The sequence below is a fragment of the Somniosus microcephalus genome, chromosome 1 (genome assembly GCF_052327205.1).
Source record: "Somniosus microcephalus isolate GS21.2 chromosome 1, FLI_Smic_1.0, whole genome shotgun sequence".
Taxonomy (NCBI): Eukaryota; Metazoa; Chordata; class Chondrichthyes; order Squaliformes; family Somniosidae; genus Somniosus; species Somniosus microcephalus.
This window is the reverse complement of record NC_140987.1, coordinates 80,904,595-80,924,603: the sequence shown is the minus strand read 5'-3', so window position 1 is coordinate 80,924,603 and position 20,009 is coordinate 80,904,595. Positions and strand designations below refer to the sequence as shown.

General features: G+C 42.7%; 1 protein-coding gene and 1 pseudogene across 2 annotated transcripts in view; both read left to right on the top strand.

The window, feature by feature from the left end:
• The window catches only part of melk (maternal embryonic leucine zipper kinase), a 148,677-nt gene that overhangs the window by 110,658 nt on the left and 18,010 nt on the right, over nucleotides 1–20,009 (top strand). For both annotated transcript variants that reach the window (XM_085983708.1, XM_085983701.1), the window contains 3 exons: nucleotides 1,051–1,147; nucleotides 7,239–7,407; nucleotides 19,409–19,512. In XM_085983708.1, coding sequence (XP_085839834.1) covers nucleotides 1,051–1,147; nucleotides 7,239–7,407; nucleotides 19,409–19,512 — 370 coding nt within the window. The remainder of the gene's footprint in view (nucleotides 1–1,050; nucleotides 1,148–7,238; nucleotides 7,408–19,408; nucleotides 19,513–20,009) is intronic.
• LOC147124197 (methylosome protein WDR77 pseudogene) lies at nucleotides 2,694–3,461 on the top strand (annotated as a pseudogene).

Sequence of the window (20,009 nt, the reverse complement as noted above, 5' to 3'; positions counted from 1 at the left end):
CACCTAATGGTAAGGACATCATTGCTCTTAAAAAGCTACAGAGTGACAGATGATTTCAGGTATCAGAAATTTATGTTTTGTAGAATTACTGGGAAAGTTGAGCATATTTTCTTTGGAACAGAGGTGATATAAGCTTAATCTTCAATTATGAAGAAATTGATCCCAGCACATTGTTCAACTCCCATGGAATACGAGTTTAAAAATAAAATTAGGAGCAAGAAGGGAACCCACATACATAGTAGTACTTAATTCAAAGGGTAATAGACTTGTGGAATATGTTGAAGATGGTATAATTGGGTATCCGTGACGATTAGTAGTGTTTCTACAGAGAAGGAATTCAGGGATGTTGAGAACGCAAGTCAATGGGACTGATTGGTGAACAATAGGATGGGCTTGAACCATTTAGGTATTCATATAAGTATGGCGAGTCTTTTTTGGTTGAAATAATATGCTTTTTTGGGGGGTCAGACTGTTTTGCTTCATGTGGGATAAATTGCATATGTATTTATAGCACTTTGGACCATTATACATTTTCAAACTTCAAGCAAATATAGAGGGAATCTTGGGTTCCTTTTGTGAATATTTACACTTGAAGTCAATGTACAAAAATCTAGAATATTAGAAAACTTCAAACACCCTCAGTTTCCTTGCTACTTGTCTCTCTTCATTCAAGATTATCTGCAGCTCCAAATTTGCATTGCCTTCCACTTGCCTTTTTTCAATTTGGAATGCACAGCAAAATTGTACAGCTGTAATATTGAAAAAATACTGTGTTCACTTAAAAACAATCAATATTTTGTTTAAATAACCTAAAATTTGCTTGCTACCTGGTACTGAACGGTTACAACAATAACTATCCATGTCACAGAAAAACATTGTATGTGCTCAAGTGCTGACTTGTATTGGAACTCAGTTGCTTTTTTTTTTGCAAAACTACTAATGTTTGCTGCAAAACTTGAAAGACAAGCTAAGAGTTTGAAGCAAATGTTATAAAATAAGGCTTCTTAATATAGCGCTTTAACTTTTTTCTCCTCATTGTTTAACTGTCAGCCATGATCAGCTGCAACAAGGAGACTCCTACAAACCAGGATACAAATCAACTTATCTCAGAAGAACGAGCAGCCACCGCATTTAGTCCAGAAAGACGGTATGTAGTATACAGCTGAATTGATTATTCAAAAGTGAGCAACTGGTTATTCTTGTTCTTGGACAATCGTTTCTAGTATTTCCTTCACCTGGAATTATTTTCTGTTGTGTAGATGACACCCACCACACCCCGTGTCATGCAGTGCAGTGAAAATAACAGTTTTACAGCTATCTGTTGTGCCTAATGTTGTGGAATACTGAAGGAAATTCAAATATATGCAAAAATCCCTGGATTTTTGTACTAAAATAGGGATGTTCTTATGTCAATGTAAATTTGGACTTTTGATCTTGGCAGGGCCTGCACCAAGAAACAGAAATGTGATATGTAATGATATACCCGTTATATTTTCGGATCTCTTTTATCCTTTTTACTCTAGATTTTTTTGGTTTCTGCATTTTGACTACTCTTTCAGGCGAGCCCTTACTCCCTAAAACCTCAAGAATGCTTAGACTTGCCCCAATAACTAGATAAGTTTAATAGTGTATCCAAGATAATAAACAGAAAATGCTGGAGATACTCAGCAGGTCAGGCAGCATCAGCAGGTCAGTCAGCATCTGTGAAGAGAGAAACACAGATAATGTTTCAGGTCGATGACCTTCCGTCAGAGCTTTATTTCAGATTTCCAGCATCTGCAGTATTTTCTTTTTGAATAAACAGAAAACCCTTCTTTAGTTTGTTTCAGCTACTGGTTCTGTTGTGTTCAAAGCATCTTGCTTGTCTGCAGTAAAACAGCAGAATGATACTATGTATGATGTTTGACCCAATCTGCTGCAAGTACGACACAGCTTTGCATATAGACATGCATGATTCCCGAAGAGTGACGAAAAGAATATACACCAGAAAGTTTACGAGTTTTTTGTTCCTGCGTTTTCTTTCCATTCAAGATCCAGTTCTGATTCATATGTGTTTAAAGCAGCCCCTGACAGTTTTTAGTCCAATTGGAAGTCTGAACACTGTAGTTTGATCTGGTTGGAGTTGCCAGGTCAATCTATTACAATAAAACTAGGTTAACATTGGGAACTGTGAATCAGACCAAGTACTCAACTGGAACTCTTTTGCATAGGCAGCTGACTGAAGCTGAAACGTGTTATCTCATCAGCAGATACTGACATGACATCTGTACCCACAATACAGCACTGCAAGCTGGCTAAACAGAGAAGTTAATGTGAAGCTGAAGCATTGTGAGACTACCTTCTCTGGGTGGACTTTCCAGAATTGCCAGGCTTCAATGCACTATGCAGTTGGCATCTTTACAACACAGTTATACTGCATTTTTTGGTCATCAGTGCCAAGCAAAGACTGCATTATGGTTGCTCCGTAAGAGATATGAACCTCTAGGAATGAAGCAGCTTGAGTGGAAGCATTCTAGGCCAGCATGGCACTTGGTGACAGAGCTCAAGCACTGCTGCAAATGAAGAATTGCTAGGACATCCCATCCAAAACACCCACTTGCATGGAGAGGCACCTTGGTGCATTTGCCTGCAGGAAAAATTGAGCTTTATTACAGAGCCTTTGCATTGTCTGAAAATGGTTTATTTGACTCTCAATGTTTGAAGGCCCGCTCAATGCTCCAAATGAAGGGTTCTGCACAGTTAAAGTCCAGAAACAGGTGGTGATGGTGGATAGATCATTGGTTTCTGACGGGAATCTTTGTGGCATCTGATTCTGATGCTGTGGAATTGCAGGAGGTGCCTGATGCTGAATAGGTTCTGTAAATATGAAGAGCACGATACTGAAGTAAATACGATCTCTGGTATGACACGGGTGGTTAGCAGTGGTTTGAGACCTAGAACAGAAGACTTTGAACTCTTATCAAGCTCAGTCCCGGTAGGTGATGTGTATCTGCCTGTTCCAGCAATGAGACTCTTCCAGACTTATACTCAGGACAGGAGACTTTTACAATGGGTCAGTCAAAAATTCCAAATGAAGCTTGCAGATTGAAACTGGAGTCTTGAGCTGTTCTCCAATCGCTGTCAGATGGCATCTGCAAAAAATAGAAATTATCATCTGAACTGGAAGTGAAATTATTACTTTAAAAAAAAAATGCTTTGAATCAGCTGTGCATTCATGAGCTGTTTCATGGACTGTTTCTAGGTTGCAGTTTTCCTCACAATTCTCCCCTTATGGCTTCAGTAAGTGTGGATTGTATGCTGGCTTTTGCACCAACCTCGTGTCTAGGGATAAATTATAAAAGGACTTTGTTCGTAGTGTATGCTGGTCACTTCTGCATACTACTTTAATCAGTACAGTGGGCTGGGACCACCAGGTTAGATGTTGCAAGAGCAGTTTAGATGAGGATCATAAACAAAAATGAGAGTGCATGGAATTGGAGGCAACCTATTGACATAGGTAGAGAATTAGTTAGGAAGTAGGAAACTGAGAGTAGGGATAATGAGTAAGTACTCAAATTGGCAGGATGTGACTATTGGTGTCCCCCAAAGATCTGTACTGGGGACACAGCTTTTCACTATATTTATAATTGACTTGAATGAAGGAATAGAGAGCCATATATCTGAGTTTGCTGATGACACCAAGTTAGGTGGCAGAGTAAATATTGTAGATGGGAGCAGAAAATTGTAAAGGAATATCAATGGATAAGTGAGTGGGCAAAACTGTGGTAGATGGAGTTCAATATGGGAAAGCGTGAGGTCATCCACTTTAGACCCAAGATAGATCGGAATATTTTTTAAATGGCAAGGAGCAGAGAGATTTATGGATCCAAGTACAGAAATCACTCACAACTGGTGGACAAGTACAAAAAATAATTACAAAGGCTAATGGAATGTTGGCCTTTATCTCAAGAGGGCTGGAATACAAAGGGGTGAATGTTGTGTTACAGCTGTACAGAGCTCTGGTTAGACCCCATTTAAAGTACTATGTTCAGTTCTGGGGCATCGCACCTCAGGAAGGATATATTGGCCTTGGAGGACGTCTCAAATTACTCAATACTGTATCCCAAAATATTTTCTGAAATAAATCTATCTGATTTGAATCAAAACTCTCTGCTTCCACCATCTCCCTAGGGAGCCTGTTCCATAGATTGACCACTCGCTTACTGAATGAATATTTCCACAAATTAGTTTAGAATTTACCCCCTTCGAGTGCAGGCTGTGTCCTCTGGTTCTACTGTTCTTGACCAGGTGAAACAAGTTGTCATGATCTAATTATCTAGTCCCTTTAGAATCCTATAAACCGCAAGCCTATCACCTCAACTCTTTCTTTTCCAGTGAGAATATGGCCAGTTTATGTAATTGCTCTTCATAATCCAATTCCTCCATCCCTCTCGATCATTCTGCTTGCTTTCTTCTGTATCCTCAATAGCTGCACTATCCTATTTTGTACAGGATTACCTCATTATTTCAGTTCAACCTCTGATTTGCTTTACTCCCTGCCTCCGAGCATTGTTGTTATAGCTTCAATCTATTGTCAATCAGGACTCCCAGATCCCTTTCCTTTAGCATGCACATTATTTCTTCCATTTAAATAATGGACCCTTCCTGGATTTTTTTTTGAAGCACCTTGCATTTCTCTACATTGAATTTCAGCTGCCAACTGTCTTCCCATTTCCCAAATATATTCAAATCCTGTTCAGCTTTGGAGACTAACTCCTTCATTAGCTTTGTCATCTGAAAATTTACCCATTGTACTAGTAACTCCTAGCTCCAGATCATTTATGAAAACACAAAAATAACAGATGCAAGTCTCCTAATTTAATGTTAATTATGCAGCTGCATGTTCGAAAACTGTTAATGTTCAAGCCCTGTCATAAACCAACTCTCTCTCATCCTGTAAAAAAAGAAAATACTGCAGATGCTGGAAATCTGAAATAAAAACAGAAAATGCTGGAGAAACTCAGCAGGTCAGGCCGCATCTGTGAAGAGAGAAACAGAGTTAACGTTTCAGGTAGCTGCTTTTTTCCATTTCTGACAAAAGGTCATCGACCTGAAACCTTAACTTTGTTTCTCTCTTCACAGATGCTACCTGACCTGCTGAGTTTCTCCAGCATTTTCTGTTTTTATCTCTCTCAACCTGGTCAGGTCCAAGAGCTCCTGATCAGCTTGAGTAGACCGCATCATTCCACGCCCGTTGTATATTAACATAATACTCTAGAGAGACTTGCATTAAGTGTAGTTTTGCCAATATTGACACCATTATATTTCTATCTGCATGTTTTTGTAATGAATGAATGAATGAGACCATTCCCATTATAAGGTAAGCTGGGTGTCCTTGTACACCAGTCACTGAAAGCAAACATGCAGGTGCAACAAGCAGTTAGGAAGGCAAATAGTATGGTGGCCTTCATTGCAAGAGGATTTGAGTACAGGAGCAAGGATGTCTTACTACAGTTATACAGGGCCTTGGTGAGACCACACCTGGAGTACTGTGTGCAGTTTTGGTCTCCTTACCTTGAAAGGATTATTACTAGTCCTAGCCCCTTTAGGGCTACCCCGGATCAGGCATATTCCTCAGACGTTCACTTTCAACTAAAGTTTGAGGTAGCCGAATCCTAAAGACACTTAATTAGGTCTAAAGGTCCGGACTATCTCTCCCTGAAGGAAAGGAACAACCTGAAAATGTTACCGTGCTCCAGATAGCACTTTTAATAAGTTTCGCTAGACTGTAACGTTCTGGATATTATGAGGGTCTGGAAAACTCCCCCAGAATTCTGCAACTCCTCACCAAAGAGTGTACAGAGATTGAGTTTGCGAGTTTGATACAGAAGTATTATGTGAGACAATTCTAAAAATATATAGATTTATTAAAGAACCGACATATAATTTACAGTTGGTGAGTCAATCGCAACATTAACAGTTCCAAAAAGAGAGAGCTTTACAATTCTATTAGCAGAGAACCTACTCTCAAATCTTAACTTTGTTACAGTTTTACAGTTCTTAAAGTTTATTCAGGATATCCACCAAAATCAAATACAGTACCTTGATCCCCGAGGTACAAAGAGTTGAAGACTTACAGAGCTAGCCCTGAAGCCGAGAATTGCTTTGCCCCTTTAAGCGAGTCTATTATCCCATTTGAGAGTTCAATATTTATACCCTTTCACAGTGGTATTTCCTTTAAGGTTTTCTGCTGATGTAAGCTAATTATCTCTCGTCATTTTTCTGCTGACCCCTGCAGTTCTTAGTCACCTCAGCTGGTAGCACTACAGAACCATGTCTCTTTAGGTGTTCTAAGTTTACCATAAAAAGCAATGTAACTGCAGGTGTGTTTTACTTGATGTCATTTTCATGAAGGCAGATGTTTGTTACTTTTATGTGCTCCTTTTATGAGGTGTAAATTAAAACACCCTGTTCTGGGTAACTATTGTCTTGTTCCCAAAGATTCAGACTTCAGGCGCCTTTAACCTTCTGTTTCAATAAGGTTAGTGATTCAGTGTCAACAACTTATCTTAGCATTCTGGCTATTAAGATAAGAGATCAGCTTTTTTATCATTGGGTTTCTCGGTTTCCAGACCCAGTTTGTCATGTTTTAATAAGGCCAGAATTCTTTCATAGAATGGAGTATTGTTCTGAATAGGTTTTATGGCTTATTCCTTCACAACCTAAGAGAGGATATACTTGCCATAGAGTGAGTGCAGCAAAGGGTCACCAGACTGATTCCTGGGATGGCAGGACTGTCGTATGAGGAGAGATTGGGTCGACTAGGTCTGTATTCACTAGAGTTTAGAAGAATGAGGGGATCTCATTGAAACATATAAAATTCTGACAGGGCTGGACAGACTGGATGCAGGGAGGATGTTTCCCCTGGCTGGGGGCTCTAGAACGAGGGGTCACAGTCTCAGGACACGGGGTAGGACATTTAGGACTGAGATGAGAAATGTCTTCACTCAGAGGGTGGTGAACCTGTGGAATTCTCTACCACAGAAGGCTGTAGAGGCCAAGTCACTGAATATATTTAAGAGGGAGATGGATAGATTTCTAGACACAAAAGGCATCAAGGGGTATGGGGAGAGAGCGGGAATATGGTATTGAGATAGAGGATCAGCCATGATCAGATTGAATGGCAGAGCAGGCTCAAATGGCCGACTCCTGCTCCTATTTTTTTTTTCTAAGCGCTTATTCAGTGTTTGAACTTACAGGACCCGTTCATTGGACATGGATCTAAATCAGGCTAATGCTGAAAGTAGCCAGAAGAAGAAGGGAGCCAAGATGTTTGGAAGTTTAGAACGGGGCTTGGACAAGATGATTACAATGCTAACTCCTAGCAAACGGAAAAAGCCCTTTAAAGATGGACCGAGAAGAATCAAGGTTAGATTATAGTTTAGATATGATAATTAATTCACTAAGCTAAAAATCAAATGTAATATTTAAAGTATAGAATCAGCTATGTTGAAGGTACTCTATTGTGGCCATATCCGTTAACTTGGCATCATATCTACTCATTTATGTCTATCTCAAATATTAATTGACAATCTCATTAATTGACAATCCCATGCTGTTTTGAGCTCCTGTGAATAGCCCACACCAAAGTCACGAATGACACACTCTATGGCAGTGGTGCATTATTCTTTCTTTTTCTTCTCTTCCCTGCCCCCACCCCATGTGTGTGTGCAGCCTTTGACATCCTCCTCTACCATGTCTCTTCTGTTGCCCAGCTCCATGGGACTGCCTTTGCTTTGCCTCAATCTTATTATTCAGTGATGGCCAGAAATGGCTTCTTTTTCCACCCCTGCACCATCAACTCCAGTCCCTCGAGAATCTCTCCTTTGGGCCCTTTTTCTTCCTCATGTAACTACTTCCCCTTGGCAACATCATCCGCAGATATTGGGTCGTCTGCTTTGTGCACACTGATGATGCCCAGCCTACTTCTCCATCTCCTCTCTCAACATCTCCACTGCCTCCGTACAGTGAGACTGCTTCTGTGATATCTAGTTTTGGATGATCTTTAACTTCTCCAGCTAAACATTGCAAAAACTGAAGCTGCTGTCTTCAGCCCCTGTACCACTGATTCCCTGACCACTGCCTCTGGCTGAACCAGACTGGTTGCACCATATACCTTTAGCATATTGTATGACCCCAAGCTGAGCTTCTGATTCTGTATTCTCTCAGTTACAAAGATCGCCTACTTTCACCTCCATCATCCACCTGAGGACATAAAGGCACTATACAAATGCAAATTCATTCCCTTGAAGCTGTCTGCCTTTCCACTTCCCGCTCTTCCTGCAAGACCTTCCTTAAAACCCACCACTTTACCAGCTTTTTGGTCACAACTCCTAATCTTTCCTTTGACTTTGCATCCATTTTTCTCCCATCGGATGTTTTTTTTTCTACATTAAAGGCACTTGTAATCTATTGTTGTGCATAGTAACTTTTGGAGCAAATTGCCAAAATAGACATCTAAATTCATAACACTAAAGAGCTGGTTGTTGAAGGAACTTTTATTTGCAATTAAGGACGTGACTATTGTTGCTAAAACTCTGGCTTTCCAAAATTTCTAATTTTCATATAGTGCTTAATTGAATATTTGAATTAGGTCCTGATTAGAAGCTTTCATTGTGCTATCTTCAAAAGCTATGAAACTTCCATTGTTTCTGTGAATTGAAAAACACGAGTATAGAATGTAAAGCAAAAGGTAATTTTTTTTTCCAAATGTACTATAATCAGAAGTTTTGTCCTATGCCACGGAGAAACGGTTGAATAAAGCAATTTTCTGAACTTTGATCTACCAGGTTAATGATATTCAGCTCTTAAGACTCTGGACTTCCATATAGAGAGTAATAAAATTCAACTGCCACATCTCCCTGAGCTAAATGAGGTTATATTATCGGTTTCTTCTGTGAACTTGTGAATTCTAAACTGAAAGGAGAAAATGTCAGCACATCCAATTCTGATATTTTCAAATCTGATGTGTGTATTTTTTAAAAGGGATTCAAAACATTACATTTCAGGGAAGCTACTGAAATAAGGATCTCCAACCAAGAGAAAATTGCTGAATATTTGTCAGCAGTGATAGAAGTCTTTGGTAGGGAAGATAGTCCAGAATATTTTATGTGAACAAATGCAAGTTTGCAGACCTGTACTTAATTTTTTTTTTTTTTTTTTTTTTTTTTTTTTGTCAGAACCCGTTTTAAAAAAAAAAAAACTTCAATTCTCTCGATGCATCTCCAGAAGACAGTGACTCAACCCAATGTATGGTTGAATGGCAGGCCTCTGGAGTCTTGCTCAGCTGGCCATTCATGTGTGAGCCAGATGAATAAGTTGGCCAGCTTTTGGACCACTGAGGAGGTATTGAACGCCAATCATGTCCTCACCCAACCTCCATAGACATTCTTTTCAGCAGGGGTCAGTGGATATCAATCAGGAATGGGAGTCCCCTTTGTGTAGACCCTTAGCTTTATCAACAGTTACACTCCATAATTATTTATACAAATTCAGATTAAATTATAGATTAAAAGGAAAGGAGTGTTGGGTGATATACAGTATTTGCTATTCAAGGATTGTTACCAGTTGTTCTCTGCCACTTCATTTGTCTAGAATCCTAGCCCAAGGGTCAGATCTGCAGCATTTGTAGTCCCTACTGCCTGACCACTGTTTGTCCACTTCTGACTTTGTTTACCTCTCCCTTCCTGCCCCACCCACAATTGCTGCTATGCTGACCTTAACCACCTGGGATATTCTTTGCTGTACTCCACATGCCTGCCCCTCGTTGCATGCTGCTGCTGCTCTTCGTTCTATGCCGCCCTGGCACTTTTCACAGACCTCTGAGGACCTTTTAATTCTTGGAGGTTCTACGTCTCGCTGTGCTGTAATCCAGCTCAGTACTGTGCACTGAAAGAACCTTGCAAATTCCATTCCAAATTCTGGCACTGGCCATGCTCCCAACTCCTCAATCGCCCCCAGACTCCAAAGCCCTTCCAGCCACTTTTTCCTGGACCTGGATTAAATGATTGCTAAACTTTAACCACTTGTTTTCAGTAGTGTTACTGCATCAAATTCTAACTATTTACCTTATCCTGGAATGCTATGAAGTGTTACCTTCTGTGCATTTTATTTTGAAGCTTTAAGTTGTAGAAAATTTCTTGTATATGACTTAAGTACTGAAATGACTTGGCCACCCCAGGCACCTCTTTCTGGACTCTGTCTCCCCAGCACCTTTGTTAGGCTCTTGACACTTCCCAGTGCTTAAAACTTCTCCAACCACCCCAGGTGCAACTTTCCTAGCTGGTTGGACCTCCTCCCATGGGTTTCCCCTGAATCATAGAATGGTTACAGCACAGAAGGAGGCCATTTGGCCTGTCAAGCCTGTGCCAGCTCTCCAAGAGTGTTTCAGCTAGTCCCACTCCCTGCCCTTTCCCCATAGCCCTGCAAATCTTTTTCCTTCAGGTACTTACCCAATTCCCTTTTGAAAGCTACGATTGAGTCTGCCTCCACCACCCTTTCAGGCAGTGCATTCCAGATCCTAACCACTCGCTCCGTTAAAGTTTTTCCTCATGTCACCTTTGGTTCTTTTACCAATCACCTGAAATCTGTGTCCTCTGGTTCTCGACCCTTCCGTCAATGGGAACAGTTTCTCTTTATCTACTCTGTCTAGACCCGTCATGATTTTGAACACCTCTATCAAATCTCCTCTCAATCTTCTCTGCTCTAAGGGGAACAACCCCAGCTTCTCTAGTCTATCCACGTAACTGAAGTCCCTCATCCCTGGAACCATTCTCATAAATCTTTTCTGCATCCTCACTAAGGCCTTCACATTCTTTCTAAAGTGTGGTGCCCAGAATTGGACACAATACTCCAGTTGAGGCCAAACCAGTGTTTTATAAAGGTTCATCATAACTTCCTTGCTTTTGTACTCTATGCCTCTATTTATGAAGCCCAGTATCCCGTATGCTTTTTTTAACTGCTTTCTCAACCTGCCCTGCCACCTTCAACAATTTGTGTACATATACCCCCAGGTCTCCTGTTCATGCACCCCCTTTAGTTTATATTGCCTCTCCTTGTTCTTCCTACCAAAATGTATCACTTTGCACTTTTCTGCGTTAAATTTCATCTGCTACATGTCCGCCCATTCTATCAGCCTGCCTGTCGTCTTGAAGTCTATCACTATCCTCCTCCCTGTTCACTATAGTTCCAAGTTTTGTGCCATCTGCACATTTTGAAATTGTGCCCTGTACTTCCAAGTCATTAATATATATCAAGAAAAGCAGTGGTCCTAGTACCGACCCCTGGGGAACACCACTATATACCTTCCTCCAGTCCAAAAAAACAACCATTCACCACTACTCCCTGTTTCCTTTCACTTAGCCAATTACGTATCCATGCTGCCACTGTCCCTTTTATTCCATGGGCTTCAACTTTGCTGGCAAGCCTATTATGTGGCACTTTATCAAACATCTTTTGGAAGTTCATGTACACCATGTCAACCGCATTGCCCTCTCTGTTACCTCATCAAAAAACTCAATCAAGTTAGTTAAACACGAAATAAAAACACAAAATGCTGGAAATACTCAGCAGGTCAGGTAGCATCTGTAGAGAGAGAAAGAGTTAACATTTCAGGTCGATGACCCTTCATCAGAACTGGTTTAAAAAATCCGTGCTGGCTTTCCTTAATTAATTCGCACTTGTCCAAGTGACTGTTATTTGTCCCTGATTATCGTTTCTAAAAGCTTCCCCTGAGGTTAAACTGACTGGCCTGTAGTTGCTGGGTTTATCCTTGCACCCTTTCTTGAACAAGAGTATAACATTTGCAATTCTCCAGTCCTGTGGCACCACTTCCGTATCTAAGGAGGATTGGAAGATTATGGCCAGTACCTCTGCGATTTCCTCCTTAACCTCCCTCAGCATCCTAGGATGCATCCCATCCGGTCCTGGTGACTCATCAACTTTAAGTACAGACAGCCTTTTTAGTACCTCCTCCGTATCAATTTTTATCTCATTCAGTATCTCCACTACCTCCTCTTTCACTATGACTTTGGCAGCATCTTCTTCCTTGGTGAAGACCGATGCAAAGTACTCATTTAGTACCTCAGCCATGCCCTCTGCCTCCATGTGTAGGTCTCCTTTTTGGTCCCTAATCGGCCCCACCCCTTCTCTTACTACCCATTTATTATGTATATGCCTATAGAAGACTTTTGAATTCCCTTTTATGTTAGCTGCCAATTTAGTCTCACATTCTCTTTGCCCCTCTTATTTTCTTTTTCACTTCCCCTCTGAACTTTCTATATTCAGCCTTGTATTCTCAACCTGACATCTGTCATATGCCCCCTTTTTCTGCTTCATCTTGCTCTCTATCTCTTTCGTCATCCAGGGAGCTCTGGCTCTTGTTGCCCTACCTTTCCCCCTCGTGGCAATGTACCTCGACTATACCTGAACCATCTCTTTAAAGGCAGCCCATTGTTCAATTACAGTTTTGCCTGCCAATCTTTACCTGGGCCAGATCCGTTCTCAACCCACTGAAATTTGCCTTCTTCCAATTAAGTACTTTTACTCTAGATTGCTCCCTGTTCTTTTCATAGCTAATCTAAACCTTACGATACTGTGATCACTGTTCCCTAAATATTCCCCTACTGACACTTGCTCCACTTGACCCACCTCATTCCCCAGAACCAGATCCAGCAATGCCTTCTTCCTCTGGGCTGGAAACGTACTGATCAAGAAAGTTCTCCTGAACACACTTCAGAAATTCTTCCCCCTCTCTGCCCTTTACACTATTACTATCCCAGTCTATATTAGGAGAATTGAAGTCCCCCATTATCACTACTCTATAGTTCTTGTACCTCTCTGTAATTTCTCTGCAAATTTACTCTTCTATATCCTTCCCACTAGTTGGTGGCCTATAGAATACACCTAGTAGTGGAATGGCACCTCTATATCTCTATATTGTTTCTTAACTCTAACCAAGTAAATTCTGTCCTTGACCCCTCCAGGTCATCCTCTCTCTCCAGCACTGTAACATTCTCCTTAACCAATACTGCCACCCTAACTCCTTTCTTTCCTGAACACCCTATATCCAGGAATATTTAAAACTCATACCTGCCATTTTTTGAGCCAGTTCTCCGTTATCACCACAACATCATATTCCCGTGTGTCTATTTGCACCTGCAGCTCACCAATCTTATTTACCACGCTTCATGCATTTACACACATGCACTGTAAACCTATCTTAGACCACCTTTTATTCTCTCTCAGTCTGACTCCACCTAATACCGTACTATTTCTTACTCTAATGCTATCTGTCTCTCCCAATCCTTTGTGCACTTTGTTTCTCCTTTCTAATGCTACATCCTGGTGTCCATCCCCCTGCCAAATTAGTTTAAACCTTTCCCAACAGCACTAGCACACCCTGGCTCTGTTGAGGTGCAACCCGTCCGGCCTGTACAGGTCCCACCTCCCCCAGAACCAGTCCCAATGTCCCAGAAATCTGAAGCCCTCCCTCCTGCACCATCTTTGCAGCCATGCATTGCTTTAATCCTCCTATTTCTATACTCAGTAGCTCGTGGCACAGGGAGTAATCCAGAGATTACTACCTTTTGAGGTCCTGCTTTTTAATCTCTTTCCTAGCTCCCTAAAATCTGCTTACAAGACCTCGTCCCTCTTTCTACCTATGCCGTTGGTACCGATGTGGACCACGACCTCTGGCTGTTCACCCTCCCCCCCTCAATGTTCTGCAGCCGCTCAGTGACATCTTTGACCCTGGCACCAGGAAGGCAACGTACCATCTTGGAATCATGTCTGCAGCCACAAACGCCTGTCTGTTCCCCTAACTATTGAATCCCCTACCATTAATGGCTTCCCGATCTTCTTCCTCCTCCCCCGCCCCCGGTACAGCTGATCCACCCATGGTGCTGTAGACTTGGCTGTGGCTGTACTCTCCAAAGGAACCATCGCCCTCGGCAGTATTCAGTACTGAATACTGGTTGGAGAGTGAGATGCACTCAGAGGACTCCTGCACTACCTGCCTGGTCCTCGTCTGTCTGACAGACACCCATTTCCTCTCTGCCTGCACACCCTTATGCTGCGGGGTGACCACCTCCTGAAATGTGCTATCCATGTAGCTCTCCGCCTCACGGATGCACTGCAGTGACTCCAGCTGCTGCTCAAGCTCCAAAACCTGGAGTTTGAGCTCCTCCAGCTGACTACATTTCCTACACACTCCAGGGCAATTAGGGATGGGCAATAAATGCTGGCCTTGCCAGTGATGTCCACATCCCATATACGAATAAAAAAAACACACGTGCTTCTCCAGGACACACAGCATCCTTGAGTTCCCACGTGGCACATCTGAATTGAACATCTGTATCAAACCATGTGTCCCTAACCACTTCTGCAGCTGATATCAAAATGCTGTTAATGGCATTGTCATCGCTGTTGCTCTTCGTCCACTTGCACATCCATCCTGGACAGGTCTGCCTCACCTAGACATTCGCTACTGTGCCCATTCACAACATTCACCTCTCAATCTATCCCAGCAATCACTGTACTGCCTTATTCACCACTACCAACACCTCCCTTGCCCACTGTGCTCCCGTGGCCTAAATCTTTGCGGAATTTTTTTACTGCAACCTTTAGAAAAGTTGTTTTGTTCAAGATAGAAATCCCTGTTAAAACCACTTGCTGCCACTGGGATTTGTTGTGCAAACAAAGTATTGGATTGTTTGAAACAGATTGTGTTGAATAACTCTTAAATCATCAAAACCAGTAAGTTGACCTAGTTAACTATTTGCATATGCAGCTTCTACTAGCTGATGCAGTTTGGATGGGGAACACTAATGCAATCAATGGGAACACCAGTGCAATTGTATGGGGCTAACGAAGCAGGCATCTTGGGATCTGAAGCTGCCACTCCTCTCCTTCTGTTCTATTAGCAGTCACTGAAATTTCGGACTTTTTTAAAATTCGTTCCTGGGATGTGGGTGTCGCTGGCAAGGCCAGCATTTATTGCCCATCCCTAATTGCCCTTGAGAAGGTGGTGGTGAGCAGCTGCCTTGAACCGCTGCAGTCCGTGTGGTGAAGGTACTCCCAGAGTGCTGTTAGGGAGAGAGTTCCAGGATTTTGACCCAGTGACAATGAAGGAACGGCGATATATTTCCCAGTAAGGATGGTGTATGAGTCAGAAGGGAATTGGAGGTGGTGGTGTTCCCATGCACCTGCTGCCCTTGTCCTTCTAGGTGGTAGAGGTGGCGGGTTTGAGAGGTGCTGCCGAAGAAGCCTTGGCGAGTTGCTGCAGTGCATTTTGTAGATGGTGCACACTGCAGCCATGGTACGCTGGTGGTGGAAGGAGGGGGTACCAATCAAGCGCGCTGCTTTGTCTTGGATGGTGTCGAGCTTCTTGAGTGTTGTTGGAGCTGCGCTCATCCAGGCAAGTGGAGAGTATTCCATCACACTCCTTACTTGTGCATTGTAGATGGTGGAAAGGCTTTGGGGAGTCGGGAGGTGAGATACTTGCTGCAGAATACCCAGCCTCTGACCTGCTCTTGTTGCCACAGTATTTATGTAGCTGGTCCAGTTAAGTTTCTGGTCAATGGCGACCCCCAGGATGTTGATATGTTGATGGTGGGGGATTCGAGGATGGTAATGCCATTGAATGTCATGGGGAGGTGGTTAAACTCTCACTTGTTGGAGATAGTCCTTGCCTGGCACTTGCGTGGCGCGAATGTTACCTGCCACTTATCAGCCCAAGTCTGAATGTCATCCAGGAGTGTAGAAGAGCATGCCAGGAGCAGCACCAGGCATACCTTTTTTAAAAAAAAAAAAAAAAAAAAAAAAATGCGGTGCCAACCTGGGGAAGCTGCAACACAGGACTACATGCATACTAAAAAGCAGAAGCAGCATGCTATAGACAGAGCTATGCGATCCCACAATCAACGGATCAGATCAAAGCTCTGCAGTCCTGCCACATCCAGCTGTGAATGGTGGTGGACCATTAAACAACTAACGGGAGGAGGAGGCTCTGAACACTGCAGTCATCACCGAACATCCCCACTTCTGATCTTATGATGGAGGGAAGGTCATTGATGAAGCAGCTGAAGATGGTTGGGCCTAGGACACGGCCCTGAGGAACTCCGGCAGCGATGTCCTGGGGCTGTGATGATTGACCTCCAACCACCACAGCCATCTTCCTTTGTTCTAGGTATGACTCCAGCCAATTGGCTGAAGACTGGCTTCTGTGGTGGTGGGGACCTCCGGAGGAGGCCGATATGGATCATCCACCCGGCACTTCTGGCTGAAGATGGTTGCAAACGCTTCAGCTTTGTCTTTTGCACTCGTGTGCTGGGCTCCACCATCATTGAGGATGGAGATATTCATGGAGCCTCCTCCTCCCGTTAGTTGTTTAATGGTCCACCACCATTCACAGCTGGATGTGGCAGGACTGCAGAGCTTTGATCTGATCCGTTGATTGTGGGATCGCATAGCTCTGTCTATAGCATGCTGCTTCTGCTTTTTAGTATGCATGTAGTCCTGTGTTGCAGCTTCCCCAGGTTGGCACCGCATTTTTTTTTTAAGGTATGCCTGGTGCTGCTCCTGGCATGCTCTTCTACACTCCTTATTGAACCAGGGTTGGTCCCCTGGCTTGATGGTAATGGTAGAGGGAGGGATATGCCGGGCCATGAGGTTACAGATTGTGGTGGAATAGAATTCTGCTGCTGCTGATGGCCCACAGTGCCTCATGGATGCCCAGTTTTGAGCTGCTAGATCTGTTCTGAATCTATCCCATTTAGCACGGTGGTAGTGCCACACAACACAATGGAGGGTGTCCTCAGTGTAAAGACGGGACTTTGTCTCCACAATGACTGTGCGGTGGGTGGTCACTGCTACAAATGCTGTCATGGACAGGTGCATCAGCAAGCTCTAGATTGGTGAGGATGAGGTCAAGTAGGCTTTTCCCTCATGTTGGTTCTCTCACCACCTGTCGCAGGCCCAGACTGGCAGCTATTTCCTTCAGGACTCGGCCAGCTCAGCCAGTAGTGGTGCTACCGAACCACTCTTGGTGATGGACATTGAAATCCCCCACCCAGAGTAGATTCTGTCCCCTTGCCACTCTCAGTGCTTCTTCCAAGTGGTGTTCAACATGGAGGAGGACTGATTCATCAGCTGAGGGAAGGCGGTAGGTGCTGATCAGTAGGAGGTTTCCTTGCCCATGCTTGACCTGGAGCCATGAGACTTCATGGGGTTTGGAGTCAATGTTGTGGACTCCCAGGGTCACTCCTTCCTGACTGTATACCACTGTGCCGCCGCCCCTGGTGGGTCTGTCCTGCTGGTGGGACATGTAAGGGTTTGGGGGCTTCTTTAAATTGGTTTAAAGTAATTTTCCTGGTCTTGCAGCCTTTGCCTGCACCCAGACCAATTCCAATAAAACCAATTTTAAAACAGCGGTTCCGAATCGCTACCCCTCCTTTAGTTCTGAGTGGAGGAACTTATAATTAATGATATTAAAACGGACAAGTGGTTTGGGTGAGAGAAAAATCAAGTTTTATTACCTAAATAAACTACAATCAAAAGAATAAACTATATCACACGAACACAGTAATTACAGTAAAACTATATAACAGGGGGTTGCAGACGGCGAAAACGAGGGATACAATGGCTACAATGTTATTTAAACAATCTTAGCAATTCCCTTAAATCACCATCCCTTAACTCCTGCTAGGTTGCCTTGTTGAGGAGTCAGAACACTCTGCTCACCTGTGGTCCAGCGAAGTAAGAGAGAGAGCTAGCTTCTCAGCAGCTATCTTTATACCTGGTCAGGTCCTGCTGTTCTGCCCTGCAAGGCCTGTGTGCAAAATTCCCCACCCAAAGGGTCCAATACACAAGAGAAAGCTGTGATTGGCTAACTCAAAGTGGTTAGACTGGGTTAATGTGTCTTCCGGAGCTCCCTGGGCTGAAACAAAAGAATGCAACAGCCCTATTGTCCAGTGCTGGGTGATTTAAAACCCATTCAAATCTTAAACGTTTCCCATTCAAGGTACAAAAGTCTCTTCTGCAGTTTAGATGTATCCACTCGATATACAAATAAATGCTAATAGCATTCAATTGCTTTGTAAACAAAGCATTGTCCTTTGTCTTCGGCCATGTGGTGACAGCCATTTTTATCCCTGGAAATTTAAAAGCACAACGCCCAGGGATTCTTTAATCAAAAATAATTGATCTTCAGAACTGTAAATTATTGCGAATTCTTACAGACAGGACATACCCAGGGATGGCGAGGGAGGAGTTTGGGACATTGGCTGAAAGGGATGATTCTGCAAGTATGACTGTCAGGCTGTTGCTTGACTAGTTTGTGGGACAGTTCTCCCAATTTTGGCACAAGTCCCCAGATGTTAATGCGATATATTCCAATCATATGCAAAGTACTATGTCATATGTTTTCAGTAGTGTTACTGCACCAAATTCTAACAATTTACCTTATCCTGAAATACAATGCAATGTCTCCTTGTGTACATTTTATTTTGCAATTCCAATTTGTAGAAAATTGCTTGTATATGACCAAGTACCAAAAAGACTGTAGCTTTCAAAACATCTCTTCCTTTATCCCAAAGTTTAATCTAGTTTCATCCAAACTAAAATTGAATTGCCTTCAGAATGGTGATGTGAGCAGGTAGTGACAAGTGGAATCATTATCCATATCAGTTACAAAAGATTAGCTTTAGTGTTTAAATCAGACAGGAAAGAAAATGTAGTTGTAGCCCTTTTGTAACATACAGGAATGTGTCCTTAGTAAAATGCATCATCTTACGCTATTGTAACCTTGTCAGACTCCATACACTCCAGATAATAACGGTGGAAATGCACAGCTTTATCCAACTGCTCCATCTGCAAAAAGCTGACTGACATGCTGTTTGATATCCCCAGTCTAGCTGCAAGCTGGTCAGTTTATTCGATTCTACATTTGATGTGCAATAATGCACATCACCATCCTGAGATATCCGTTGAGGCAAATTGTGCGCGCACACACTAAAGTTTTAGAACAATTTAGATGAGCTACTAAACCCAGCCTAAACTTTTCCAAATGTAATGTGCTGGACCACTAAGGGATCATCTAGGAACCTCAGTATTTACTTTATCCAACAATAGTATCTATTAATAGCTTGTGTACACTTGAAAGTGCAATTCTAATTTGTAGCATTTAAAAAAAGATTACAACCTTAGAAATGCCTTTTCTTTCTACTTTTATTGGTTAAAGGATGGAAAATTAAGTTATTGCCTTTGTGTGCGTTTATAACAGCACCACAACAGTACCATTCAAATGAATTGTAATGTCGGAACTTCATTCAGATACTTTCTTTGTGCAGTAAAATTGCATTCATATTTACAGGTACAGTATAATGTGACTACAACAACCATGCTGAATGCAGATGAAGTTTTGAATGAAATAATTCAGGTTCTACCTACCAAACGGGTTGACTTTCTGCAAAAGGGGTAAGTTTTTTTTTATATAATAGTCAATCTCCTGTAACGTTACACACGTGGCGTCGAGGCCATGTGCAGTATTCGGGACAAGCAGAGTTAAAGTGGAGAGAGAGAGAGAAAGAGACACACAAGGGGAGCAGCGCTGGCATAGTCTGAAGGGGAGGGGTGAAGGGATGGGGCTTGCTCAAGTCACTCAGGCAGGGAAGAGGTTGGTGGGCTGCCAAGCACATTTGGAAAGTGGGGTGGCGGAAGAGTAGCAAATCTTTGTAGCTGCATGGGGAATAGTTATAGTAAGATCCACTTCCCTCTGCTGAGGTAGAAATATGATTTTGGAGGAGGTGGAAGTTTCAGGAGGTTACCCTTCCTTTTAGTGGGATGGTGTTTCCTCTCTGCATAGAAGGTGGCAGAGAGCATGCAGGGAGCTGCTATCCCCTCTCCTGGGCAATATTTACAAGGTAACCTAAGCACTAACTATGGAAGATCCTAGGCTTCAATTTTATTGCTAC